This window comes from Neofelis nebulosa, chromosome 17 (genome assembly GCF_028018385.1).
Source record: "Neofelis nebulosa isolate mNeoNeb1 chromosome 17, mNeoNeb1.pri, whole genome shotgun sequence".
NCBI classification, from domain to species: domain Eukaryota; kingdom Metazoa; phylum Chordata; class Mammalia; order Carnivora; family Felidae; genus Neofelis; species Neofelis nebulosa.
This window is the reverse complement of record NC_080798.1, coordinates 7,324,024-7,349,701: the sequence shown is the minus strand read 5'-3', so window position 1 is coordinate 7,349,701 and position 25,678 is coordinate 7,324,024. Positions and strand designations below refer to the sequence as shown.

Here is a 25,678-nt window from a genome sequence, read left to right as displayed (position 1 = left end):
ACCCTGGGCACTAACCTGGCCCCCTCCTGCCCATCACTCCACAAAGCCCTTGGATCCCTGTGTCCCGTTCCTTCCGGCCCCTGAATCTTTCTGGCCCCTTCCCTCTTTTCCGTCTCGTGCCCCGGCCCCAGTCATACCCATTGCATTGCCGAGCTCCTTTGTCCTTTCTGACCTCCCTGCATATCCCAGAGGGATCTATAGGGCACCTGCAGCTGGAGCTGTCCCTCCCCGCCTCACAACCTTCTTCTAGCCCCCCATTGCTCTCAAGACAGAGTCACTGTGGCCTTAGGGGCCTGGCTCTCACCCACCTCTCCACCCTCACACCCCAATGGCCTCTGCATTCCACATTCTGCCACAGAGCACTGTTCTCCGTCCCCTGAAAACCTCCAGCCTCTCCACACCTTTGGGCCCCGCTGTCCAGATGACTTTGCCTCGGCCCTCGAGAAACCCCTAAACACCCTCTCCCCAGAAAGCTCACCTCCCCCCACCACCGCCTGACGCGGACTTTCTCCCCGCCATCCCAGGCTCTGCCCTGCCGTCTCAATTCCCCCACCGGACTTGCAGCCCCCGGTGGGCAAGGCCCAGGTCTCAGGTTCCCATCAGCATCCCCAGGGAGACCCAACAGAAAGGATGAACTCAGGAGAAGCCAGCTGAAGGAGCGAATGAATGAATGAATGAATGAGTGAATGAAATGAGCAAGGAGGACCATAGGGAAGACAGGGGTGGCAAAATCAGGGAGTAAGAAGGAAAGAGCACTAATGTGGGAAAGACAAAGGACAGGGTCTTGAGATGGAAACAGGGAGAAAGGCAAGGCCTGGAGAAGGGAGCTGACATGGGGCCACAGTGGCCCCTATCCCGGCTGGTAGACGGATGACAGGTAAGGGCTCTGAGTCCTTTCTGTCACCCAGCATGGAGCTGGCTTGCCCTCAGCTTATGTCATGAAGGAATTAATCCCAGAATTACCAGATCCCAGCATATGTTTGTTGAATGGGTAAAGAAGCAAATGAAGGGGTTGGGGGAGGGCTGGGGGTAAGGGCAGGAGGGGGGGCTGCGGGGGCCTGAGGCTCCTGGTGGTGTCTTCAGAGAATAACGCCTCATCTTGCTGTTGTCGCCTCTCTCGCTCACAAGGTGTCATAGCCAGGCCGGGGGGCACTGCAATGAGCACCCAGACTCAGGCTACCTGGGGTGACAGAGAGAGGTTAACACCTGCCCCACCCTGCTCTCTCAGAGGCCCCCCAGCCAGCCTCTCCAGTTCCTGGAGCAGCAGTTACCTGCACAGAGCAAGAGAATCATCGAAACCCAGCCCAGGTAGAAAGACCAGGAGAAGAAGGACTGGATCTGGGGGTGTTGGGACTGGTTCCACCGCTCACTGGTGTAGACGACCATGGCCACCATCACGAAGATGGCTGAGGATGAAGACAGGAGAGACTGCTCAGCACCTCTGTGGGAACTCACCAGTCCCCAGTCCCCAGTCCCCAGTCCCCAGGTACAGCCTGGAGTCTACCTGCAACAAAGGCTGTGACAGAGGAGGCAAGGGGCCCGCGGCCTGGAATGGACAGTGAGGGGATGTAGGACAGGACCATGAGGATCACCGACACCAGGCCACACAGGGCAGCCAGAATGCTGAAGCTCTGTGTCACGTGGATGTAGGCTGTGTAAGAGAGAAGATTTGGGTGCCTGCCCCTCACGCAGCCCCTCTCCCCCCCCCCCCACCAAAAGAGACTGCCATCCCTTACCTGCCACCATATTGTGAAACCCCTCTGGCCAGAGGCCCGAGTGAAGTGAAAAGTTAGGCCCCACGGCCACGAACCAGAAATCCGTGCTCAGAGCGATCAGGATGGACACCAGGCCCAGGCAGCCAGTGAATAAGGCCAAGGACCGACAGAGCTCCATGGAGATGAGCAGTTGGGTGTCTGGGGCCTGGGAAATGAAGAAGCTGGTGATCGTGGGTCCTCTGAGCTCCAGAAAGAGAAGCCTTTAAGCCTTTGAAACCAGGCTGGTGTGGTCTCCTGCAGTTCCCGGTAGCTGACTCTTGCAGTAAGCCCTCTCTTCCTGGTTACCCTGACAATGCCCTCCCCCCAAGGAGATTCAAGTCCCCTCATAGTGTGTGGTGGAGAGTGTCATCTCATCAGTGGTTTGAGGGTGGTTCAGAACTTGCCTGTCTGTTTTAGGTTCTGTACCTCCCACCCTTAGAGCCCTTAACATCAGAGGATGCTTCCTGGAAGAGGTGTGAGAGGCTTGGGGGCCTCAAGGTGGGAGGTGGCAAGTGAGGCCAGGGTGTGAGTTAAATGGGGGATGTGGCCAGAGGGGACAGTTGAGGGTTGTGTCATGCTTTCCTGTGGGTTCTGCAACCTTCCATCCTGGAAGAGAGGGGCCCCGACTTTGGCGTCTCTGCAGAGAGAGGGGGCCGGAGGCCAAGATACTTGGGGCTGAGGGGGCAAAAGGTCTGGAGGGCTGGACTCAGGTCTCGAGGAAGAGGCAGGCAGGCAGGGGCTCAGATTCCTGGATCGATGGCTCGGAGCTTATACCCAAGGCAAGCAGAGGGTGGAGAATCACAATTCTGAAAGTTTGTGGGGAGGAAGACATGCCCACATCCTTATCTGGTAAGAAGAGTTCACACACAGCTCTGCTTTGAGCAGGGCCTCCAGTCCAGTGGCCTTCATCAGGGTGCCTGAGTGGCAGGGGCAGGGGCACAGGACCCTCCCACCCTCCAAGAGCAAGCCCCCTCCGCCCATACCAATACCAGGTCCTAGGTAATGCCTCACAGATAAGCAAGTGTCAGGTGAAGGTGTGGCAGCCCAGGTAGAAGGCTCAGGCACACTTGACCTCTATGAACCGGGGAATGGCCTAGAAGAGGACCTCTGTCATGAAGATGACCTTGAGCCAGCAGCCCCACAACACAGTGACTCAAGAGCCCAGGTCCTCTTCCATTATCGGAGACTCCAGTTTGCAAACCCCCATCCTTCACCCAGACCCTCACCACTGAGATAGCTGGCCACTCCTGGGAACATGCTCAGAAGGGCAGGCTCCCAGAGAGAGATTCAGATCATAAGCAGCAGGGCGCCGACACAAAAATGGCGGTGGATGTAGCTCTAGCGGAGAGCAACAGACAGGCTTCGGGAAGTCTGGGCTGTGGAGGTGTGACGAAGGAGGTGTCAGATCACAGGGCCCATCTGCAGTCTCTACCCCATTTCAAACCCAACCCCATCCTTAACTCCATCCCTATCCTCCAACCCAACCCTATTCTCATTCCCAAACCTGACCCCAACTCAACCCAATCCGTAACTTCATCCCTAACCCCAAACCCAGCCCCATTTATAACCCAGCTCTACCCAGCTCTAACAAACTCAACTCCACCTCAATTCCTAAACCAGACCCCACTTTCATCACCAACACCAACGCTAAGGTCAGTCCCATCCCCAAGCACAAACACAACCTACTCCTTAACCCTGTCCTGCCACCTGACCTAACCTCCATCCTCTTACTCACAAACCCAGCCCCAAACTCAACCCCAACCCCATCTCCAAACCCAAGCTCAACCCCCAACTCAAACCCATCCTCATCTTGAGACTTAACCTTATCCTCACTCCCATCCCCGTGCCGGATCATATTTCTGGCCCCACGCCCCTCTTCCTCCTACTCCACCCCAAGTCCTATAAATCCTACCTCAATCCCACTCATTTTCATTTACATTCCACCTCCAGTCTCAAGCCTTTAACCCTGGTTCATCTCTTTTTTTTTTTTTTTAAGTTTATTGATTTAATGTCTAACCCAACTTGGGGCTCAAACTCACGTTCTCAAGATCAAGAGTCACATGCTCTCCCAACTGAACCAACCAGACACCCCTCCTGCTTCATCTCCCTGAGTCCCACCCTCACCATGGCACATGCACACACAGGCACAGGCACGCGCGTGTGCACACACACGTGGCCACACCAGGCTCCAACAGGCTTCCGCAGTTGTTGGCGTCAAAGGCTGTCTTTGGGCCCAGGTTCTTGGTGCCCTCCAGCACATGCCCCTCAAGCCAATAAGGACAGACTACAGCCTCCAGGAGAGCCTGAATCAGCTGACGTGATGTTGAAAATGGAATTGCCCTCCAGAACCTCCATCCTTTTTCTTGACAAAATGTGTGTGTTGAAGCTTTTCCCAAGACCTCAGGTCCCTGGCTCCCCGACACTGTCCCAGTTTTTGGTCTCCTTGGGTCTCTACCAGTCTTGCCCAAGTGCCACCAGTGTTTCCAGGTCACCCCAGTCCCTTCTAACTTTCTCCAGCCTCTCCCAGCCCCAGGGAATTCCTTCTGAGGCTCCATCCTGCAGAAACTCTGCCCAGTCCTCGGGCCCACCTGGATCACCTAGACACCTGGTCTTTCTATTCTATTGGTCCTGTCTTCAGAGCTGAGGTCCTCCAATCCCAAGCCTCCACCCTCAGTCCGGGACGCTATTCCCACACCCCTAGCCCAATTATTATCTCCCAGGACCACCTTTACTTGGCGTGATCCAAAGTGTCTCTCCTTCCACCACTTTCCACACATGCTCAGACGTCAAGAACTCCAAGGCAGGAACGAGGCCTGATTAATTTGGGGGCCCCCAGGGCCCAGCAAAGGGCCTGGCCCATAGGAGGCTTCTGGAAATAATCCAACCAGTGCCTCTTATAGGTCAGGCAGTATGCCAGGCTCCGGGGAAACACTGGTGTAGAAGGCACATGAGACCCTCACTCTCACTGAACCTACACTGTAGTAAAGAAGTGAATGCTGTTTATAAACGGTTATTATGGAAGATGCCCTCATTTCTACTGAGGCCTACTCTATTAATAATATTTAATGCAGTCTATTATGATGATAAAAAGGTACTAAGTCTGTTAGTCTCCTTGCCGAGTAGAATCTAGCTTAATGTATCCACTCTGACGTAAAAAATAAAGAATGTTAGATGGAAACTGTCAGCTAAAAATAGTGAGCTGAAGGGCTCCTGGCTGGCTCAGTCCGAAGGGCATGCAACTCTTGATCTTGGGGTTACAAGTTCAAGCCCCACACAGTAGGTAGAGATTACTTTAAAAAATAAAAAATAAAGAAATAAAAAATACAAATCTTGGCACACTTGGGTGGCTCAGTTGGTTAAGTGTCTGACTCTTCATTTCACTCAGGTCATGATCTCACGGGTTCATGAGATCTAGCCCCATGTCTGGCTCTGCATTGATGGCATGGAGCCAGCTTGGGATTCTCTCTCTCTCTCTCTCTGTCTTTCAAAATAAGTAAACTTTAAAAAAAAGTAATAAAAATATCTGCTACCAGGGGCGCCTGGGGGGGGGCTCAGTCAGTTGAGCGTCTGACTTCAGCTCAGGTCATGATCTTACAGTTCGTGGGCTCAAGCCCCACATGGGGCTCTGTGCTGACAGCTCAGAGCCTGGAGCCTGCTTTGGATTCTGTGTCTCCCTCTCTCTCTGCCCCTCCCCTGCTCGTGCTTTGTCTCTCTCATTCTCAAAAATAAATAAATTTTAAAATTAAAAAAAAAAACCTGCTACCATATGTAAAGCAGGCAATACATGTGTTGTGTATATTATCCATGGAAAAGTAATGCTTTCCAGTTGTGTAGCCTATAATTTACAAATGGGTTATGTGCTCTTTCCCTTTATTTTATTATTTTTTTAATATTTATTTTGAGAAAAGAGAGAGTGAGCGCTCACATGCACACAAGCAGGGAAGGGGCAGAGGGAGAGAGAGAGAGAGAGAGAGAGAGAGAATCCCAAATAGGTTCCATGCTGTCAGTGTAGTGAGGGAAGGAGGATTAAGTCAAAGAGGTGGCAGGGTCTGGAACATGCGGCACCTTGTATGACCTTGATCGGCTAGCTGTTCATCTGAACTGGGAGCCACGGGGGGGGGGGGGGGGGGGGGTGCGGGAGGCGATTGAGAGGATAACGTGATTTGAATCATGCTTTCACAAAAATCCCTCTAAATGCTGTGTAGAGGGGCAACTGGGTGGCTCAGTCAGTTAGGCATCCGGCCCTTGATTTCAGCTCAGGTCATGATCTCAAGGTTTGTGAGCTTGAGACCCACATCGGGCTTCATACTGTCAATGCAGAGTCTGCTTGGGATTCTCTCTCCCTCTCTCTCTGCCCCCACCCTGCTTGCATGCTCTCTCTCTTGCTCTCTCTCTCTCTTTCAAAATAAATAAACTGAAAAAAAAAATTTTTTTAATGCTGCGTAGAGAAAGGACCACAGTGGACAGGCCATGGGTAGGGGCACTGATAGAGCTGTTTGAGGGACTGTGGCCCTAAGCCAGGTGAGGCCAGATCAGCAGGGCGACTGGATGAGCAAGGAGTCAAATTCTGGACACACTTTTAAGGTAGAGCCAAGGCTACCTGCTGACGAATCAGACATGGGGTGTGGGACGAAACAAAGCATCTGAGAATGATCCCAACATTCTTGGCTGGAAGAGATGGATGACAATGGAGCAAGATGGGGAGGCCGTTAGGGAGGTGAGAGAGACCAGGATATGTGAGATTCCAGATCTGCGATGCCTCTTCCTTTGAAGTGGATATTAGAGAGGAGTCTGGAGTTACAACATCATTAGTATTGCCAGAAAAAAAAAAAAACCTATAAATATGACTACTGGCATAAGCCTCAGTAAATATGTCCACTTAAATAGGCCTCAATAAATTATTATTAGAGATGGCCTCAATTGCCATTATTATCAGAGCAAGCCTCTATAAATACGGTACTATTGTTATTTGTGGAGGGCCCAATAAATATTTCCAAGGAGTAAGCCTCTATTAACATGACAGTTTGAGCATAGGCTCTAATTAATATTCTTATCATTAGTACCGGCCTTGCTAAAGAGTCTTATTATTTTATGATAGATATCCGTAAATCTCATGGCAATAGGCATCAGCTTCTTGAATGAGGTAATGAGTGAATGAATGAGAAGATCAAGGTCATGAATGGTGTGTGAACAGGCAGGTGCAGGAGGGGGTACCGATCGGAGATGGGGTGTTTCCACTGGAGGGACCCACACGGGGAGGGGAGGGGAGGGGCGTCTAGGAGAGCTCCGTGGAGACGGTGTGAGCGGACAGCGAGGTGGTTTTTCTGTACAGATCTTTTCATTTATCCTGTTTTCGCACCGCTTTGCTAATTCATAATAAGAAACGTGTACATAGTTGGTCTTCGTCCCGTTCCTGGCACAAAGCTCCTAAAAGCCTTGGAATTTCATAGGTGAGGAGAGCCTCGAAGGTGTATTTGTTACGCTAATGAGGCGACTCACAGAAAGCACCGGAGGGTAGGGGCAGGTTGTCAGGGGAACCAACCACGTGACTAGATGGTCGAAGTTTCAGCCCCTGCCCCCAACCTGGGGAGGGAGGGGCTGGAGACTGAGAATCACCAGTGGTCAGTGATGACGCCTGTGCAATGAAGTCGCCAGAAAAACCCAAGAGGACTGGGTTCAGAGGGCGTCTAGGTCGGTGATCGCATGGATAATGGGGAGGGTGGCCCCCTGGAGAGCATGCCCTTTCCCCACACCTTGCCCCGTGCATGCCTTCTGTCTGTCTGTCCCTGAGTTATACCCTCTGATAGTAAACTGGTGATCTGGTAAGTAAAATGTCTCTCTGAGTTCTGTGAGCCGCTCTGGCAAATTAACCAAACCCCAGGATAGTGGGGGGAAACTCCACTCTACTGCTGGTCGACCAGAAGCCTGGGTGACCCCCTGCACTTGTGACAGCATGAGGCAGGGCCGGGGGGCTGGTCTGTAGGACTGAGCCCTTCACCTGAGGGATCTGATGCTACCTTCACCAGACAGTGTCAGAAGTGAGTTACTTGGCGATGTGGGATAAAAAGCTTCAGACGTGCCCGGGGCTCAGTCGTTTAAGTGTCCAACTTCAGCTCAGGTCACGATCTTGCGGTTTGTGGGTTCAAGCCCCGCATTGGGCTCTGTGCTGTCAGCGTGGAGCCTGCTTCAGATGCTCTGTCTCCCTCTCTCTCTGTCCCTTCCCAGTTTGTGCGCACGCTCTGTCTCTCTAAATAAACATTAAACACACACACACACACACACCAGAATTGCTGTCAGAATTGGCCCTGACACATCAGTTTCCTAGAAGTTGAAGGGTAGTTAACACCTGGGTGGGGACTGTGTGGCTGATGTCTGTCCCTGTCCCCACACAAACTGAGTGGGTTAGGCCGCAGTAGTACAATTACCCCCACCCATCCACCGCTCACACCTGTCACCACCCCAGCCCCTCAGGAACCACACGTCAGTCGTTTCACATCAGTTTTATTAGACTCTCAAAAAGTCGCTCTAATGGAGATTCCATTTCTCTAACACCCCCCCATCATGGGCTGGACCTTGGGTCTTCTCAACTGCCTCCCACCAGGCCCCACTCTTCCTCCTTCCCCCTTGGGATGCAGAAATCAGAGGCCCCCCCACCCAGAGTCCAGGACTGGGTCCCCTCCTGCCCACAAGGAACCAGGATTGTAGCCTCTAGACCCTCCCCCTCTTTTTCAGCGGCCCTATTTTCACTTCCAGATGAAGTCGGGGTACATTGGGCTCAGCGGGGAGCAGACAGGCGCCGACATTCGTGCATCCGGTAGGCACACATGTAGAAAATCCCTGTGTGAGAAGAGATCCCAGTTGACCCCCCAAGTCCTTCTAGGCTGGACTCCCAACCCAAGACCCCAACACAGCACTCTCTTCCTCCCTGCGTGTCTGCAGACCTGCAGTCTGCCTTCTGGCTCCGTGCTGTGCTGGGAGGCCCGTGAGGGACACCCCATCATCTCGCTCTCTAGAGTGCCGCCCACTCTGCCATGGATACTGACCTTGCCACCCCCAAGCCCCCTTACCTGCAAAGAAGGTCATGAGCAAGGCCACCCAGCCCAGGATGTAAGACCAGGAAAAACGCCAGTCCCCGAAGCGGCGACCGAGGAAGCTGACAGTGACTCCAGTGTAAATGGCCAAGGCCAACAGGACAAAAAAGGCTAGAGAGAGAAGGTGGGGGGAGGGGGGGAGGGAAAAGGGGTGGGGTAGGGTTTGCAGGGGAGGGTGGGAATGAGATTGAGGAAGGGGGAGGGCCGGGTGGGGGTGGGAAAGGAAAAAGGTAAGTATGCCAGGGGAGTAGGGTTGGGACGAGGATGGGCCAGGGCTGTGCTGTGCAATAAAGAATTTGCCTGGGCTGGTCTGGGGCTCTGGTTCCTGGAAGGGAGACGCTAAATCCTTGGAACTTTCTGGGTAATAGGAGTGTCTTTGTTCTTGCTGAGCCTTTCCAGTCAACACGAAATTATGTTGATGAGCTGAGATGACCCTAGGTAGGAATTGGTCACCAGAAAGACCAGCCTCGGGAACAGAACAGACAGGTGGGGCTTTGAGTCACTGGCATCAGACCAACCTCGGGGGAAGGAAGCTAGAGGTTAAGCTCAGTCATGTGACCAGCGACTCCATCGTGGAGTGCTGGAGCTTTCTGGCTGAGGAACACTTCAATGTACTCCATGGTGTGCTCCGATCCCCCGGGGAGGCTATTGGGGTGGGGGGTGGGGGTCCTGCCTTCAAGACCCTCTCAGGCTCCACCCCTACGCATCTCTTGATTTAGCTGGTGCTGAGTTGTATCCTTCCTAATAAATCCATGATTGGGAGCTCAGTGCTTTCCTGAGTGTCGTGAGTTCTTCTGGCGAATGTTTGAACCTGACCGGGTCCCAGGAACCCCTGAATGTGCAGCAGTTGGTCCAAAGGGCAGATGGCCTGGGGACTCCACCCGCAACCCACGTAGGGGCAGCCTGGTTGGGAATGGCACCCTCAAACCAGTGGGGTTAAGTGCCAGAACTGAGCCGCAGGGTCGCAGCTGGGGTCAGAAGAGGCTGGCTGGCAGGAGGCATTAGAACCCGTCTCGGAGTTGGGGTTGGGGCCGGGGTGGGACTAGGATGGGCGTGGAACCCCGGATGAGAGTGGAGTTCGGGAGGGAACAGGCAGGAAGTGGGAGTGGGTGGGAGTGGGGAAGGGGACGGCGGGGGTGGGGGGGGTGAAGGGGGGGCCACTCACTGGAGGCGAAAAACAGGATGCCCGCGGAGAAGGGCCGGGAGAGGCGTGTGAAGGCGGGCTGCTGAGCAAAGGCCAGGATACCCATGATGATGCCCGAGGTGGCGCACAGGGACGACAGGATCATGAAGGCCCGGGTGGCATTCCAGTAAGCTGTGGTAGCACCAGAAGGTCACTCCCCTGCCACCCCCGCCTCAGCGGTGAACGGGGCTGCCTCTGAGGCCTGAAGGCCTTGCCTCTCTCCACATCCCTGACCCAGCTCATCCTGTACCTCTTTGCAAACAAACACTGTCCTCTTCACCTGGCAAACTCCCATTGGTCCTCCACAGCCCAGCTCCCAAATCCCCTCTAAGAAGCACCCTTTCAGCCCTCAGGCAACATCCTTCCCCGCTCCAGGTTGTTTCCCCTTCCAGCACGATGGTTCCCTGAGGATAGGATTCTATATCACAAATACCCCCCAGCACAACGTTCACTGGGTGAACGAATGAAAGCCACTCCCCTCCTGATGATCACTTCCTGTCCTCCCTCCTATCGCTCTCTTTCATTTCCTTAACACCACTTGCCCATATCTGAAAGTGGCCTGTTTAGGGGCACCGGGTGGCTCAGTCAGTTGAGCGTCCCACTCTTGGTTTCAGCTCAGGTCATGACCTCACGGTTCGTGGGTTCAAGTCCTGCATGAGTGTCTGTACTGACCTTGGGGAGTCTGCTTGGGAATCTCTGTCTGCCCCTCCCCCTCCTCCCTCCCTCCCTCCCTCCCTCTCTCTCTCTCTCTCTCTCAAATAAATAAACTTTAAAGAAAAAGAAAATGGTCTATTTATTTTTATTTTGTTAACATTTATTTATAATTGAGAGACAGAGAGAGACAGAGCACGAGCAGAAAGAGGGGGAGACACAGAATCTGAAGCAGGCTTCAGGCTCTGAGCTGTCAGCACAGAGCCCGACGCAGGGCTCGAACTCACGAACCGCGAGACCACGACCTGAGCCAAAGTCGGACGCCCGACTGAGCCACCCAGGTGCCCCTGTCTATTTATTCTTTAACTTGTTTATATCTGTGTCTCCCTGCTGGTTTCTCAGTTACGTGAGGACAAAGGTCTTGCTTTCTCATTCACCGCAACACCCCTCGCACCCGCTGAACGAATGAATGTGGGGCACTGAGCACTATTCTTCTTTGGTGCCTGGCTCTGCGCTGGCCCTTTAGGACATGCCCTGGCAATAACAGTTATGATCTCATTCTCCACTTAGCAACTGCCAAGTGCGTGCCGGGCATGCATTCCTCCATGCATGAGTCTATTGGTTCCCTCCCTAAGCTGGACGTTCTATTTTTATCCCCATTTCTCAGGTGAAGGAACCAAGGCTCGGAGGTACAGCGACGTGCCCAGAGTCCCATAATTAGCAGTAGGACTGGCCTTGAAACCCAGGCACCAAAGCCCTTGCTCTTAACTGCTTGCCTCTTCTGTCTCTGGGAGCACGGAAAACACCTGTGCTCCCGGGGCAGAGCTTGGATCCCGCCATCGAAAAGTACAAAGTCCGGGTCTTTGCAGAATGCAGTCTTTTTGTCTTGTGCCAACGCCACCAAGAAAAACGGCTGGCTGTTTCTCCATGGATGCTGTGTGGGGTCCATTCGGGTCTCTCCCCAAACTTTCAAATTCATGTGTTGAACCTCTAACCGCCCCCAGAATATGACCTTATTTGGAAATAGGGTCATTGCAGGTGTAATTAGTGAAGATGAGGTCATACCGGAGTAGAGTGGATTCCTAATGCAAAATGACTTGTAGCCTCTTAAAATGGGGAGGTTTGGAGGAAGACAGACATGCAGGGGGCACCGTGTGAAGGTGAGGGCAGAGATCCGGATGATGCATGGACACGCCAAGGAATGCCAAAGACTGCCAGATGACCAGCAAAAGCCGGGAGAGAGAGGCAGGCAACAGATTCTCCCTCACAGCCTCGGAAGGACCCGCTTCTACTGACACCTTGATATTAGACTTCCAGCCTCTAGAGCCGTGAGACAGTATATTTCTGTTGTTTAAGCCACTCAATCTGTGGTCCTTTGTAATGGCAGCCCCAGGAAGTTACAGATGCCGCTGGGTATTTTAAAGTCCGGGGGCACCTGGGTGGCTCGGTCTGTGAAGGGTCAGGTCATGATCTCATGGTTCCTGGGTTCGAGCCCCGCACGGGGCTCTATGCTGAGAGCTTGAAGAGTCTGCTTGGGATTCTCTGTCTCCGTCTCGCTCTCCGCCCCGCCCCCGCTCACGTGCTATCTCTCATTCTTTCAAAAATAAGTAAATAAACTTTTGTTTTTTAATTAAAATAAAAGCCTGGAGGACTGGGGGCGCCCAAATCTCCAAATTTTTAAATCCTGGCAGACGCGGGGACGCCTGGGTGGCTCAGTCGGTTAACCCGCTCAGGTCATGAGGTCGCCCCCCCCCCCCCCCCCCCCCCCCCCCGCCCCAGGCTCTGTGCTGACAGCTCAGAGCTTGGAACCTGCTTCGGATTCTGTGTCTCCCTCTCTCTCTGCCCCTCCCCTGCTCGCTCTCTACGTGTGTGTGTGTGTGTGTGTGTGTGTGTGTGTGTGTCAAAAATAAATACTCAAAAACAATGTTTTTTAAGTTTAAAAAAAAAAAAATCCTGGCAGACGCTTCAGAAACCTTCAAACCGCTACACACGTCTGTGGCTGGGTTTGGCCCCTTGCAAGCTCGCGTCCCCTGCTCTGATTTTGGCGAGCCAGTTACAGTTGATGTGCAAGTCGAGCCAGCTGCTTGGACAGCTCCCTGGCGATCAGTCAGGGTGAGGGACGTCCCTGAGGATTTCGGCGTTGGTCAGATGAAGCTGCACCGATCTATCGATCTATCGATGTGATCCGTCGTGCCTCCCTCTCCCCCACCCCCAACACAGATAAGATGGCGGGGGGGGGGGGGGGGGGCTGTCCCCGGGGCTTTCCCAGGCTGAAGCAGGAGAAATGGTAGACAGGTGATGAAGGAGACCGCCAGGAATGAAAGGGGCGCGTGAAGTCAGGAGGCAGACCCGGCTCTGGAGCCTGAGGCCAGGGCAAATCTTTCCCCTGCTTCCTGCTTCAGTTTACCCCTCCTGCAAAATGGGCCTCCGGCTGCCTCCCCTAGGCAGGTTCAGTGAGCCGGGGTGGCTGAAATCCGGGTGGAAGGGCTCAGGAGGGTTGTCTCCTCCTCCCAAGCCCCGTAAAGAGAATGGTTGGTTTTCTGAGGGCGCATCTCATGTCTTCTTTGCAGAAGTGTCACCCTCAGTGTTGTTGGGAGACCAAAGGGCATTAATCCATGTCAAGCATTTAGAACAGCGTGTAGGACACAACAACATTCAATAAATACCGGCCATTGTTACTACTACCACTAGTATTTGGTACTTATAAAATATGTAACATTATATATTATTAATTTGTTAATATATAATGCATGTTATACAATATATATTATGTAAAGTAGCATACAATACATGCGAGCATCTCTCTCCAAATACATTTGTATACGTGCATGGATGTACATATATTTTGTATACATATATATGGAGAGAGAAAATAGAGATATATAGTATATCATATAACATTATTTTGTATATATAATATATATGATTATAATATAGCTTTCAAGAACCCTAGGCTGGAAGAGCTTTTCTTATCCCCATTTTTGCAATATATATTATAATATGCACATATACACGCACATATATACATATGCATGTACTTAGAGGCATATATATTACATAGCCTGGCACACAGTAGGTATTAAAAACTACCATCCAGTACTTAGCAAATTTAGGGTCCATATTGCTTCTGTATCCCATAGCACCTAACCTAGTTCTTTTTTTTTTTTTTTTTTAACAATGAACGCTTTATTTTTTTTTAACGTTTATTTATTTTTGAAAGAGAGAGAGAGCAGGGGAGAGGCAGAGAAAGAGGGAGAAAGAGAATCCCAAGCAGGCTCTGTGCTGTCAGTGCAGAGCCTGACTCGGGGCTCGAACTGACGAACCGTGAGTTCATGACCTGAGCCCAAATCAAGAGTCGGGTGCTCAACCGGCTGAGCCACCCACGTGCTCCCCTAACCTGGTTCTTGATACACAGTAGATACTTAGAAAATGCTGTTCTGACAACCTCAGCCCCAAGTGCTGTACCTGACATCTATTTCGTGCCGGGAAATGCCACCTCTCTATTTAACTTCTCGTCCATCTCCTAACTGTACTAGAAGAAAATACTGAAATCCCAATTCTGCCCCTTCCATGCTGAGTGATCTTTGGCTGGTCCCTTTCCCTCTCTGAACCACACAGTTCTCCACCTGCAAAACAGGTGGGGAGGTTCTGCCCTGTGGGGGGCTCTGCCCCCTGTCCCGAGAGGGCCTGTGACCCCAGGCACGGCCTCGACCCGGCCCCGGAGCCTTACCGATGCTCTCTGTCTGCAGGTAGCACTTGTTGCCCAGACAGTACCGCCACAGGCCCTGGTGGGCGAAGGACCCGGACAGCCGGTACTGCATCCAGTGATCTGTCGCTGTGGCCACCACCAGGAGGATGGTCCCCACCCAGGCACAGAAGAGGCCGCCACCCATGAAGCTGTACATGGTGATCTATGGAGAAGGCGAGAGGTGGGGTCAGGAGCTGGACTCCTGCATCCTGGCAGAGGAAGGGACTGGGGGCCTGGACTCCCAGATCCCAGGTGACCAGGGGGCTAGGGGCTGGGACAACAGTTCCCTGGGAGAGGAAGGAGCTGGGGGCTGGGCCCTTGGGTCCCGGGAGGAGGGGCTGGAGGCCTGGACTCCCAGATCCCAGGTGAGGAGGGGGCTAGGGACTGGGACCCCACGAGGCGCCTGGGAGAGGAAGGAGCTGGAGGATGGACCCCTAGATCTTGGGGGAGGAGGGGCCTACAGGTCTGATGCCTGGTCCCTACCTGAGTGGCAGAGCCTGTGACAAGCCTTCTGTCTGCCTCGGCCCTTCGGTGCAGACTGAGCCGAGCCAGGTTGCTGGCTTCTCTGCTGCCTGGGTCCCCCAAATCCCTTAAGCCTCCCCACACAATGGCCCCATGGCCCAGAAGCTTCCAGCAGCTAGAAGTGCAGTGGTGGCAGAGGCCCCAAATAGAATTCGCTGAAACAGGGATCCAGGCCCTCCCTCCCCGCGGCCCCGGCCACCCTGGCCTCTCTCTGTGACCCTCCCCACGACCTAACCCCTTTCACAGGCCTTGCTCACAGCACCCGCTGGGTTAGCCTGAGCTGCGTAAGCACACACACAGAGACACAAGATATGGGGCAAGTCTTCCATTTATTTTTCAACGAGGTTCCCTGCACCCAAGGGCAGGAAAAGGGGTGGGAGGTTGCAGGTCTGTTGGGCCAATGGGGTTCTCTGCCGGTGGGTCACAGGGTGTGTCACGGTTGGGGCTGGGAAACAGGACAGGATGGGGGCTGGCTGGGGTCAAGGGTGGACTGGACTAGGGCTCAAGTGTAGGACACAGTTGAGGGTTGGGTTGGGCCTGAGGTGGGTAGAGAAGCTGGGAGCAAGGGTGCAGATGGGGACAGAAATGGCAATGAGTGGCATTGGGAAGGTGGTATTGAGAGTGGGGACCGGAAAGGGCTTGCAGGGGAAGGTGGGGATGGGAGGGACTGAGGTTGTCACTGTAGATGGGGTTGGAATGGGGGGTGGGGAGCTGGGGATGGCTTGGGGCACGGGGGCGAGGCTCAGGGTTTTCTCTGGTGTGGGATCCTAGGTCGGGCCCATGTTTCATGGGGTGACTGGCAGGAGGCTATGGTTTTGGGGGAAAAGAGATGGGAGCACGATGTTTCTTGGGGCATCTCTGCCATAGCTGAGGTCACCCTGGGGCTCCAGGAAAACCCTCCTGGTGACCCTGAGGGGCCCTCTCAGGAGTTTGGGGAGCTGGACCCTCAGGGTCCTAGTATTCTGAGTCCCAGTTTTCTGCTGCAGCAGCTGGCATGTCCTGGGGTGTCTCCCGACCTCCAGCTTCCGTCTTCCCATCCTGGGCAGGCAGCCTTGGTGGTGAGGCTGGCATCACCGGGGGAGTCTTGGGGCCAGCCCCAGACCCCCCCCGCCAGCCCTTCTCCAGCTGTTCCACCCTTCTGGGTCCCCATCGCGGCTGGCCCTGGCCCCGGCCTGGCCTGCGTCGGACGTCCCAGCCCCCACGTCCCCTGGATGGCCTCGTGGCGGTGCCTGGCTGGGAGCAGCATGCCTGTGAGTTGCAGGGGCAGGAGGGCAAGGACTGTTGAAGGGTGTAGGCCCCCAGCAGGGCACTGTGCAGGAGGTAGGAGAGGGCGTCCAGACGGATGGGGACGGTGACAGAGGCCAAGCTCTCAGGGAGCCCCAGGTGGGCTGGATCTGGGGTCCCCAGGGGAAAAGGTGGCAAGGCTGGGAATGGCCCAGAGGGCCACGGCTCAGGCCCCGGTGATGGCAGGGATGGGTTGTTCCTAGAACGACAAGAGGACAGGTCAGCAGATCTCGGCATCTCTCTACGTCCTTCCTACTGTGGTCCCGCACTTCTCCTGGGAGTCCACTGAGCTGGGCATCCACCTCTGACCTCCTTATCCCCTTCTCTCCATTTCTCTCCCCCTCCCCCCTCCTTTTATTTATTTTTTTATTTAGTTTATTTATTTATTTTTGAGAGAGGAGGAGGATCTCAAGCAGGCTCCACACTGTCAGCACAGAGCCCGACGTGGGGCTCGAATTCACTAAACTGAGATCATGACCTGAGCTGAAATGGAGTCAGACGCTTACCCGACTGAGGCACCCAGGTGCCCTCTTTCTATCTCTGTCTCATTCTTTCTTCCCGTCTCTCTTTACAGACAGATAGACAGACAGACAGCTCTACCAGAACTGAAGCATCAGACAGAACCCAGCTCCAGGCTGCCTCGCTCACGGTGTGTTTCTGGGCTAATCATTTCCTTGTGCTGAACCTTAATTTTTTCACACCAAAAGATGGCCTCGCATAGTAGCAAAGGTGCATATTAAAGACCTGGGTCTGACGATTATTATCACTATTTCTTCAGCCCTGTGACTGTTCCTGACATCACCGATTTCTTCTCATTCCTTCTTGAAATTTCTCCCTGTTCCACAAATATCTGTGTCCCTATCCCTAAGTATCTCGCTCAAATCTGACCACAAGATCTCCAAGATTCTGTTTCTAACAACTGATGACACTGGAAAAAAAAAATTTTTTTTCCTGATAGTCTCTCTGAGTCTGTCCACTCTGTCTCTGATTTTCTCTGTTCCCTTCCCTCTCTGGTCTCTGTTCTCCCCGTGGGAAGGGCCTCGTGTCTCTTACCCTTCGGGCCCAGTCCCTTCCTCCTGCTGTTCCATCTTTGCAGAGATCTCCCGAGTTTCTTCTAGCACCTTCGCCTGAATGTCTTCAGGGCCCTGAGAGGCGGAGAGAGGTCTGGAAGAAAGTGGGAGGGACTTTGTTCAAAGTGGGGCGTGGCCTTCGGGGGCGTGCGGAGCCGCGGGAAAGGGCGCTGGGGTCTCAGGACCTAATTTCTCAACACCACGTATCTGGGGTCGCAGCTCTCTACCTCCTGAGTCCGAAGAGTACAGCCCCTGAGCTTCTTCCACCCCCAGACCCAGGAGTCCAAGCCCCCAGCCCCTCCTCCCTCAGACCCAGGAGTCCAGCCCCCCAGCCCCCTCCTCTCAGACCCAGGAGTCAGGGCATTAGCCCCCTCCTCTCTTTCCACCTGCATTTCTGGCCGTTTCCTCAGGGGGCCCATGGTTCTTTAGGACTAAAGGGGCATTTAGATAGGGAATTCTGGACATCTGGACATTCCTCAGGGTAGAGGGGATCATCAATGGGCTGGAGTCGAGAGCTGGATTCCACCCAGGCCCTGTCTCTGACTGACTTTGTGACCTTCAGTCCTTCCAGACTCTGTGCTTCCGTTTCTCCATCTGAGAAATGGGGCGAATATTACCTTCCAGGTTCTTGTGAGGTTTAAAGATACGACTTGTGGGGCGCCTGGGTGGCGCAGTCGGTTAAGCGTCCGACTTCAGCCAGGTCACGATCTCGCGGTCCGTGAGTTCGAGCCCCACGTCAGGCTCTGGGCTGATGGCTCGGAGCCTGGAGCCTGTTTCCGATTCTGTGTCTCCCTCTCTCTCTGCCCCTCCCCCGTTCATGCTCTGTCTCTCTCTGTCCCAAAAAAATAAATTAAAAATGTTGAAAAAAATAAAAAATAAAAAAAAAAAAATAATAAAGATACGACTTGTGTAAAATAGTCAACACAGAGTCTAGACTAATTTGTTTCAACAAATGAGAGTTACTTATCATTATTGCTGCGAGTGTTGGTAGTATTTTATTGGGAAACAATAGTCATTCTTAATCTCTTCATTTAAGAAGTATGTATTAAAAAAATAAATATGTATTCAGTGCTTACTGTATGCTAGGCCCCATACTGGGCTTTGGGGGTGTAGCCCCGGGACAAAATAGACTCAGCCCATATTCTTAAGAGAGAACAAGAGGGACAAGACACAGTATACATTTCCTAGAATGAGTTCTGTGGGGGCGCCTGGATGGCACAGTCGGTTAAGCATCCAGCTCTTGGTTTCAGCTCAGGATATGATCTCACTGCAGGTTCAAACCCCGTGTCGGGCTCCACGCTGATAGTTCAGAGCCTGTTCAGGATTCTCTCTCTCTCTCCTCTCTCTGCCCCTTTCTCACTCTCTCTCTATGTCAGAAATAAATCAAACATTAAAAAATTTTTTAAGTTTATTTCTGAGAGAGAGAGAGAGAGAGAGAGAGAGAGAAAACATGAGTGGGGGAGGGGCAGAGAGAAAGAAAGAGAGACAGAGGATCCGAAGCAGGTTCTGTGCTGTCAGAGCAGGAGGCTTGAATTCACCAACCCTGAGATTATAACCTGAGCCAAAGTCAGATGCTTAACAAACTGAGCCATACAGGCACACCTAAAAAAAAATGTTTTTAAAAGAATAAGGACTGTGAAAGTGTGAAGACAGGGCAAGGGGACAGAGAAGCACAGGGGGCAGTGAGTTTAGTTGAATAAGATGGTCAGGGAAGGCTACTGTGGAAGGAGCCAGAAGACGTTGGTGTTGAGTATTCCTAGTGGAGGGAACAGGAAGTGCAAAGGTCTGAGGGTGGAAGGAGCACAGTGTTTGAAGCACTGGGAAGGACAGAGCTTGGAGGGGGTGAGGGATAGGTCTCTTTGCTTTTAAATACAATTTTTCTTTTGGAATACTTTTATTTAAAATTTGTTTAATGTTTATCTATTTTTGAGAGAGACACAGAGCATGATCCCGGGAGGAGCAGAGGGCGAAGGAGACACAGAATCCGGAGCAGGCTCCAGACTCCAAGCTGTCATTACACGGGGCCCGAACTCATGAACTTCGAGATCATGACCTGAGCCAAAGTCATCTGCTTAACCGACTGAGCCACCCAGGGGCCTCTGGAATACTTTTATATTTACAGAAAAATTATAAAGATAATAAGGAGAGCTCCCATACAGTCCTCACCCAGCTTTGCTTACTGTGTATCTTCTTCCATCGTGGTGGAACATTCATTGCAACTAAGAAACTAACATGACTGTTAACCATACTCCAGACTTACTGGATTTTACCAGTTCCCACACTAATGCCCTCTATTTTCTGTTCTAGAACTGGTGCAGGATACCATTTACCAGACTCGTCTGTGGTACAGCAGCTTCTCGTCTTTGCTGGCTTTTCACAACCTTGACCATTTTGAGGAATACTAGTTAGTTATTTTATACAGTAGAGGTCTCTTTTAATTAGTAATTCTAACTCATTTAATCCTCACTTCATAGGTGATCAGACCTTGCCTCAAGGGGTCTAAGTAAGTTACTCAAGGTCACAGGGCTAGTCAGTGGCACAAGTGAGATCTGAACTCCACAGCCTGGCTCATATCTGTGCTGTTGATGGGAGACACGAGCAGGAGCCAGATTATGTAGGACCTGGTAGGCTGCAGTGGAGACACTGGATTTTTTTTTTTTTTCTTAGAACATTGAGATGACTTTGAACATTTGTAAGCAGAAGTGTGACATAATTTGATTTATGTTTTAAGAAAAGCACAGTGTCAGCGGTTTGGAGAATAGGCTGTGGTGAACGCCAAGAGTGGTTGCAGGAAGCCTAGGGAAATTGCCGCTATCCTCCAGGCAAGGGGTGGCAGTGACTTGTAGGGAGGGGAGTGGGAATGGGAAGATGTGAAGGGATTTAGAAGGTATTTTGTTAGAACCTGTAGCAAGCAGGGCTGCTGGGGGTGATAAGTTAATGAGGAATCGAGGATAATGCAAAGTTTTCAGCCAGACCAGTGAATATGATTTTTCTTTTCTTTTCTTTTCTTTCTTTTTCTTTTCTTTCTTTTCTTTTCTTTTTTTTTTTTTTTAACTAGAAGGTTCACGACATCCCACCTTAAGGAAGGGAAAGCCCAGATATGAGCTTTCACTTTTGCCCTTCTCTCCAATCCAGGTCCTGTGCTGGATGATGCTGATGGCTCGGAGGTATCACTGGTCCTTGAAGGGCTGACTTGAGGGGTGGGGGACAGGCACAGAGATGGACGACGGTAACATTCCAGGGCGATCAGAGCCGGGACACTGGAACAGGCCAGTGAGAGCCCCAAGCCCCGGAGGGAAGGGAATGCTGCCTGGGGGCAAATGGGTGATGTGAGGGAAGGGGGTCAGGAAAACTTTGCTGCCTGCCAGCAAGGGGCAGCGTTGGTTGGTTGGTTGGTTTCGTTTTTGGTTTTTTGTGTGTTTTGTTTTGTTTAGGGGAGGTGGCCTTTGGGCTAGGTCTAGAGTGAGAAGAAATGGTGTGAGCAAAGGCCAGGTGGCTGGACCGAAAAGATTTTATCATTGAAGCCAAGACTTTCTCAGCGAGTGTGATTAGGATTTGGGTCTCATCCTTTGGTTATGTCGTATCCCAAAGAGGCGTGGCTATTTTGTCGAGACACAGGGCTTGGAAATGAAGGTTCGAATCCCCGCTCCGCTACTTACAAGTCCGTGACCTAAAGCAAACTGCTTAAACTTTTGGGGTCCCCTGTTTCTTCGAGAGATAGCCCTTCCTGGTCAATTCCAACATAATGGAATGGCTTTCGATTTTGTTCTGCTACTGTCTCTATTTCTGTGAAGAGGTCAGACGTCGACTTACCAAGAACCTGGCCCTTTAAGGCCCTCCTCCCACGCTAGGGAGCGGAGGCGGGCTCTAGTGTCTCTAAGGGAATGTCCTGCATCCGTTTTCCAACATTGGGAGGCAAGTTCTGCAAGTGACCAATCAACTCCTGCGTCGGGAGCAGCGAAACTTCCGATTCGTGGGGAAACTCCAGCAGCGTTGCGTTTGAGCTCCGCCCACTCCGTGTTAGACAGCCGCGCGAGACAGTCATTCTCGGTTCTGATTGGTGAGTGAGCTCGCGTTGCCCCCGAGTCCCCTCCCAGCATCCCGCAGATCCGCGAGCCGGCACCCTCGCTCTTTAATTGGCTATATTTCTGAGCGCGAACTCGGCTCGCTCTCTGATTGGTTGTCCTCTCTCAGGGCTTACTCCGGACTTTCTTGCTATGGAATTCAATGGAGTCGATGGCTATTACTTCCGCAGGGTGGCGTCTGCTGCGTCCGGGGATACCTAGCCCAGGCCTGGAGATGCCGAGCGAAGCTTGGAGGGGCGACAGGATCCCGGGCTGAGGGAGGGAATCCCGCGCAGGCGTCTCCATGGCCCACCAGGGAGCCCCGTTGCCCCATCCCCGCCTTAGGTTCAGCCCCTTCCTTCCACTGCCCCCCCAAGGGCCTCGGGCGTAGTCCCAAGACTGGACTTTCAGGGCCTCCCAGCCTACTGGGCTCATGGGTTCCCTTAAGTCCCCACTTCTGTCCCCCTCCAGGGGACCCTTCCAACTTGGGAGACTTTCCAAGTGCCATTAGGCACCAGGACCTCCTGGTCTTGAGGGCTTCTCTCCCTGCCGTCCCACCCTTAATACCCCCCTTCCCCCCCATACCCCCACTCCCCCGCCGCCTTTCTTGCCTCCCTTGGAGACTCTCCCCACCTCTAGAGGCTCTGACTTCACTGCTTTCTTCCCATACCCTTCAAGGTAGCGCCCACCTTTAGACTTTGACCCAGAAGTTATACCTTCTTTCTAATCAGAACCCTGCAGGGGCGCCTGGGTGGCTCAGTCGGTTAAGCATCCGACTTCAGAAGTGCATCTGACTTCAGATGTGCTTGGGTTATGATCTCACAGTTTGTGAATTTGAGCCCCGTGTGGGGATCTGTTCTGATAGCTCAGAGCCTGGAGCCTGCTCTGGGTTCTGTCTCTCTCTCTGCCCTTCCCCTGCTCATGCTCTGTCTCTATCTCTTTCTCTGTCTGTCTCTCAAAAATAAACATTTAAAAAATTTTAAAGGGGTATATATTGAAAAGAAACAGAGGAGTCCAGAGGCTCCTGGCTAGCTCAGTCATTAGAGCATATGACTGTGGATCTTGGGGTTGTAAGTTTGAGCCACAGGTTGTATGTAGAGATTACTTTTTTTTTTAATTTTTTAAATGTTTATTTATTTTTGAGACAGAGACAGAGCATGAACAGGGGAGGGTCAGAGAAAGAGGGAGACACAGAATCTGAAGCAGGCTCCAGGCTCCGAGCTGTCAGCACAGAGCCGGATGTGGGGCTTGAACTCATGGACCACGAGATCATGACCTGAGCTGAAGTCCGACGCTCAACCGACTGAGCCACCCAGGCGCCCCTAGAGATTACTTTTTTTAAGGGTTTTTTTTTTTTTTTTAATTGAGAGAAGCACGAGTGGGGGGAGGGGCAGAGAGAGAGAATCCCAAGCAGGCTTTTCACTGTCAGTGCGGAGCCCGACACAGTGCTTAACTCATGAACCGTGAGATCACGACCTGAACCAAAACCAAGAGCCAGACATTTAACTGACTTAGCCACCCAGGCGCCCCAACACGTAGAGATTACTTAAAAAATAATAATAATAAATAAATAAACAAACAAAAACAAAACAGAGGAGTTCAGAAAACCTCACTGGACCCACCCAGGTTCTCACGTTCTTGCTCCGCAAGAGAGCCAGTCTTTGGACACATCCAGGGTTAGCCCGGAGAAGGCTTCAGCCAACAAGAAGCTACTGCTGTAGCCAGTCGGGTCAAGAGTCACTTGTCCCCATGCCCATCCCTCCTCTAGGCCCCTAAACTTTGGGAAATCAGGGCTTTAAATGAGGATGGAGAAAAGATGTGTCCAGGATGATTGGTGTCCCTCTCTTCTCCAAGGAGGCAAGTCCCAGCTTGAACCACTACTGGATGGAGAGGAATCTGAGGGGAAGGCTTAAGACCAGGCTGAGCAGAGTATCTGAGACATAGTTAGGAGCTGAGAAGAAAAATATTCTTTTTTTTTTTTTTTTTTCAAAGCAGGCCCTATGCCCAATAGGGACTTGAACTCATGACCCTGAGATCAAAAGTCACATGCTCCACTGACTGAGCCAGTCAGATGACCTGAGAAAAAAATGTTTTGAGAGAGAATGATCGGATCAGTGATCAGAAACATAGAGCTGTTTTGTATTTATACTTCCTGGGGCTGATAGTTCCTAGTGAATTGGTTATAGAGACTGCGTGACAAGGGGGAAAGTCCAGGCTGGGTCTTCTGCCTCCAAGCCTGTTGTCACTCATATTTTCATTTACACAACGTTGCCCTTCCCCAGAGTCCCGGATAACACCGTCCTTGCTCCCTCCGAGTCCCAAGTCGTTATTGGTAAGTCAGGACCTTAGCTCACATATTTCAAAGTTAGTGACCCCTGGCCAAACCTGTTGCCCTAGCAACGCACTCTTGAAATTTCCCAAGTCAGGGCGCCTGGGTGGTTCAGTCGGTGAAGCATCTAACTCTTGATTTCAGCTCAGGTCATGATCACACGGTTTGCAAGACTGAGCCCTCCAAGTTGGTCTCTGAGCTGAAAGTGCCCAACCGGCTTGGGATTCTCTCTCTCTCCCTCTCTCTCTGCCTCTTCTCTGCTTGTTCTCTCTTTCAAAATAGATAAATAAATAACTTACAAAAAAAAAAAAGAAATTTCCTAGGTCATACAAACTTTGAAAGGTGGCTCTCATAGCAGGATTTGGGGGTACAGGAATGGAAACAGAAGCCCCTCCGGCATCCTCCCCGCTCCAAATTTGTTAAAAGGGATTCATGCTGTGCAGTCAATGCTCATCCATTCTAGGACCTGGCTGGGTATGAGTTTCACTTCCTCCATTTTGCCGCATGGCCTTAGGCAAGACCCTGTCCCTCTTTCTAAGCCCCATCTCTAAAATGAGGGGATTGCATTGGGTGATCCTAAGCCGAGTCCCTAATTCTCTCACTCTGTGTATACTGGCTCCTAGTGGCCAACTTGAATCCTTGCACCTAATTCACTGTTGTACTTCATGCTGTCCCCAGGAACGTTGGCTCACTGAAGAAGGCAAAACAGGTCTGAGGGGGTCTCCCTGGTATATCACCAGCTACCCAATAACAGCCCAATCGGGGCTCCTACGGTGACTATGGGAGGAAGAACAGAAAGAGCACGGGAGACCTCTTACGAGCTGAGAAGATTTCACATATTATAGTTGCCATTCAACAAACGTGAGATTTGGATCCCGATAGATAAATTCTCTGTTCTTCTGAAGGCTCTCCACCATACTTAAATAATCCTACTTCGTTGTACTCAGATAAGCATAGTTAATGTCTAAATGATGCTTTACAGTTTATACACTATATTTACAGTCTCTATTCAGTCATTACAACACACTTTTGAGCAAGGGTGTTACCATCATTTGAATACGGGGGGAAATAGAGGCTCCGAGAGGGAAACTCACTTGGCCTACACTTACTCTGCTAGTAAGTGGTAGAATCTGGACACAAGGACAAATCCTTTGTCCTTCCCATGTGCTGTACCTGCCACACCTCTTTTTTTTTAAGCTCATTTATTTGCTTTGAGAGAGAGAGAGCTCCAGAGAGAGTGAAGGGGCAGATAGAGGGAGAGAGAGAAACTCCAACTCATGAACCGTGAGATCATGACCTGAGCTGAAACCAAGAATCTCTTAACTGACCGAGCCACCCAGGTGCCCAGCCACACCTCTGGTCAACAATTCATCAGGAGGCCCATATAGGATCATGACTAAGAGCCTGGGCTCCGGAATCAGATTGCCTGGGATTGAATCTTACTAATCATGTGGTGTTGGGCACGTCTGCAACCTTCCGGTGCCTCAGTCTGCTCAGCTATAAAGCAGAGATCGTAATATCTGCATCACGAAACCCTTGGAAAATTCCATCTCAAAGTCTCCCCCCTCCCCTTTCTTTCTCCCTCTTCATTATTTGCTGCACAGTGATCTTCATCTGAGAATCAGAGTGATTTGTTAAACTGTCACCAGGAGATCTTGGTACCACAAAGCTCAGGCCATTTCATTCACAAGAAGGAAGTTTTGCAAGCTGTGATTAATAAAAGGAAAAAAGTTATGAGCTGGTCTTCAGTTTTCACATCTGGCCCTAAGTCATCAAAATTTTTACATGCTAACTTCTCTGTAACATTTGTATTAGAGAAAAGTCAGAACCTGCCTCTTAGTGGCTCGAATGAGGAGAAAAGTTGTGATTGGACAGGAGTCCTGTCAATCATTTCAGGTACAAAGAGAGGAGAGCCCAGGGGCACCTGGGTGGCTCAGTCTGTTAAGCGACTGACTTTAGCTCAGGTCATGATCTTGAGGTCT

At 51.8% G+C, this 25,678-nt stretch overlaps 3 protein-coding genes across 4 annotated transcripts; all 3 read right to left on the bottom strand.

Moving 5' to 3' along the window:
- Positions 1-496: 496 nt before the first annotated feature.
- NKG7 (natural killer cell granule protein 7) lies at positions 497-2,135 on the bottom strand. Of its 2 annotated transcripts, none has more exons than XM_058708509.1 (4): positions 1,737-2,135; positions 1,505-1,651; positions 1,272-1,406; positions 497-1,152 (listed from the first exon to the last, which is right to left on the bottom strand). In XM_058708509.1, exons 1-4 carry the CDS (start codon positions 1,891-1,893, stop codon positions 932-934), a joined length of 660 nt encoding a protein of 219 aa, XP_058564492.1. In that variant the 5' UTR covers positions 1,894-2,135; the 3' UTR covers positions 497-931. The 2 variants fall into 2 exon arrangements, with proteins under 2 accessions (XP_058564492.1, XP_058564493.1); XM_058708510.1 differs by having other exon boundaries at positions 960-1,180; positions 1,737-2,108.
- A 6,104-nt stretch (positions 2,136-8,239) lies between these two features.
- LIM2 (lens intrinsic membrane protein 2) lies at positions 8,240-15,019 on the bottom strand. The gene is made up of 5 exons (XM_058708527.1): positions 14,911-15,019; positions 14,410-14,590; positions 10,011-10,160; positions 8,822-8,956; positions 8,240-8,591 (listed from the first exon to the last, which is right to left on the bottom strand). The coding sequence occupies exons 2-5, from the start codon at positions 14,582-14,584 to the stop codon at positions 8,530-8,532; spliced, it is 522 nt and encodes a 173-aa protein (XP_058564510.1). The 5' UTR covers positions 14,585-14,590; positions 14,911-15,019; the 3' UTR covers positions 8,240-8,529.
- A 240-nt stretch (positions 15,020-15,259) lies between these two features.
- Positions 15,260-17,406, bottom strand: C17H19orf84 (chromosome 17 C19orf84 homolog). Its single transcript, XM_058708522.1, has 2 exons — positions 17,287-17,406; positions 15,260-16,432 (listed from the first exon to the last, which is right to left on the bottom strand). Exons 1-2 carry the CDS (start codon positions 17,319-17,321, stop codon positions 15,904-15,906), a joined length of 564 nt encoding a protein of 187 aa, XP_058564505.1. The 5' UTR covers positions 17,322-17,406; the 3' UTR covers positions 15,260-15,903.
- Positions 17,407-25,678: the final 8,272 nt, after the last annotated feature.

Excerpts from the sequence above, each read along its gene's own strand:
- LIM2 (XM_058708527.1), bottom strand. The coding sequence starts at position 14,584 with ATGTACAGCTTCATGGGTGGCGGCCTCTTCTGTGCCTGGGTGGGGACC. Across the intron at positions 10,161-14,409 it reads CCTGCAGACAGAGAGCATCG|CTTACTGGAATGCCACCCGG; the intron begins GTAAGGCTCCGG and ends GTGCTACCACAG. Across the intron at positions 8,957-10,010 it reads CATCCTGTTTTTCGCCTCCA|CCTTTTTTGTCCTGTTGGCC; the intron begins GTGAGTGGCCCC and ends TTCTCTCTCTAG.
- C17H19orf84 (XM_058708522.1), bottom strand. The coding sequence starts at position 17,321 with ATGGAACAGCAGGAGGAAGGGACTGGGCCCGAAGG. Across the intron at positions 16,433-17,286 it reads GAAGGGACTGGGCCCGAAGG|GAACAACCCATCCCTGCCAT; the intron begins GTAAGAGACACG and ends TTGTCGTTCTAG.
- NKG7 (XM_058708509.1), bottom strand. The coding sequence starts at position 1,893 with ATGGAGCTCTGTCGGTCCTTGGCCTTATTCACTGGCTGCCTGGGCCTG. Across the intron at positions 1,652-1,736 it reads GTTTCACAATATGGTGGCAG|CCTACATCCACGTGACACAG; the intron begins GTAAGGGATGGC and ends TCTCTTACACAG. Across the intron at positions 1,153-1,271 it reads GATTCTCTTGCTCTGTGCAG|TGCCCCCCGGCCTGGCTATG; the intron begins GTAACTGCTGCT and ends TGCTCATTGCAG.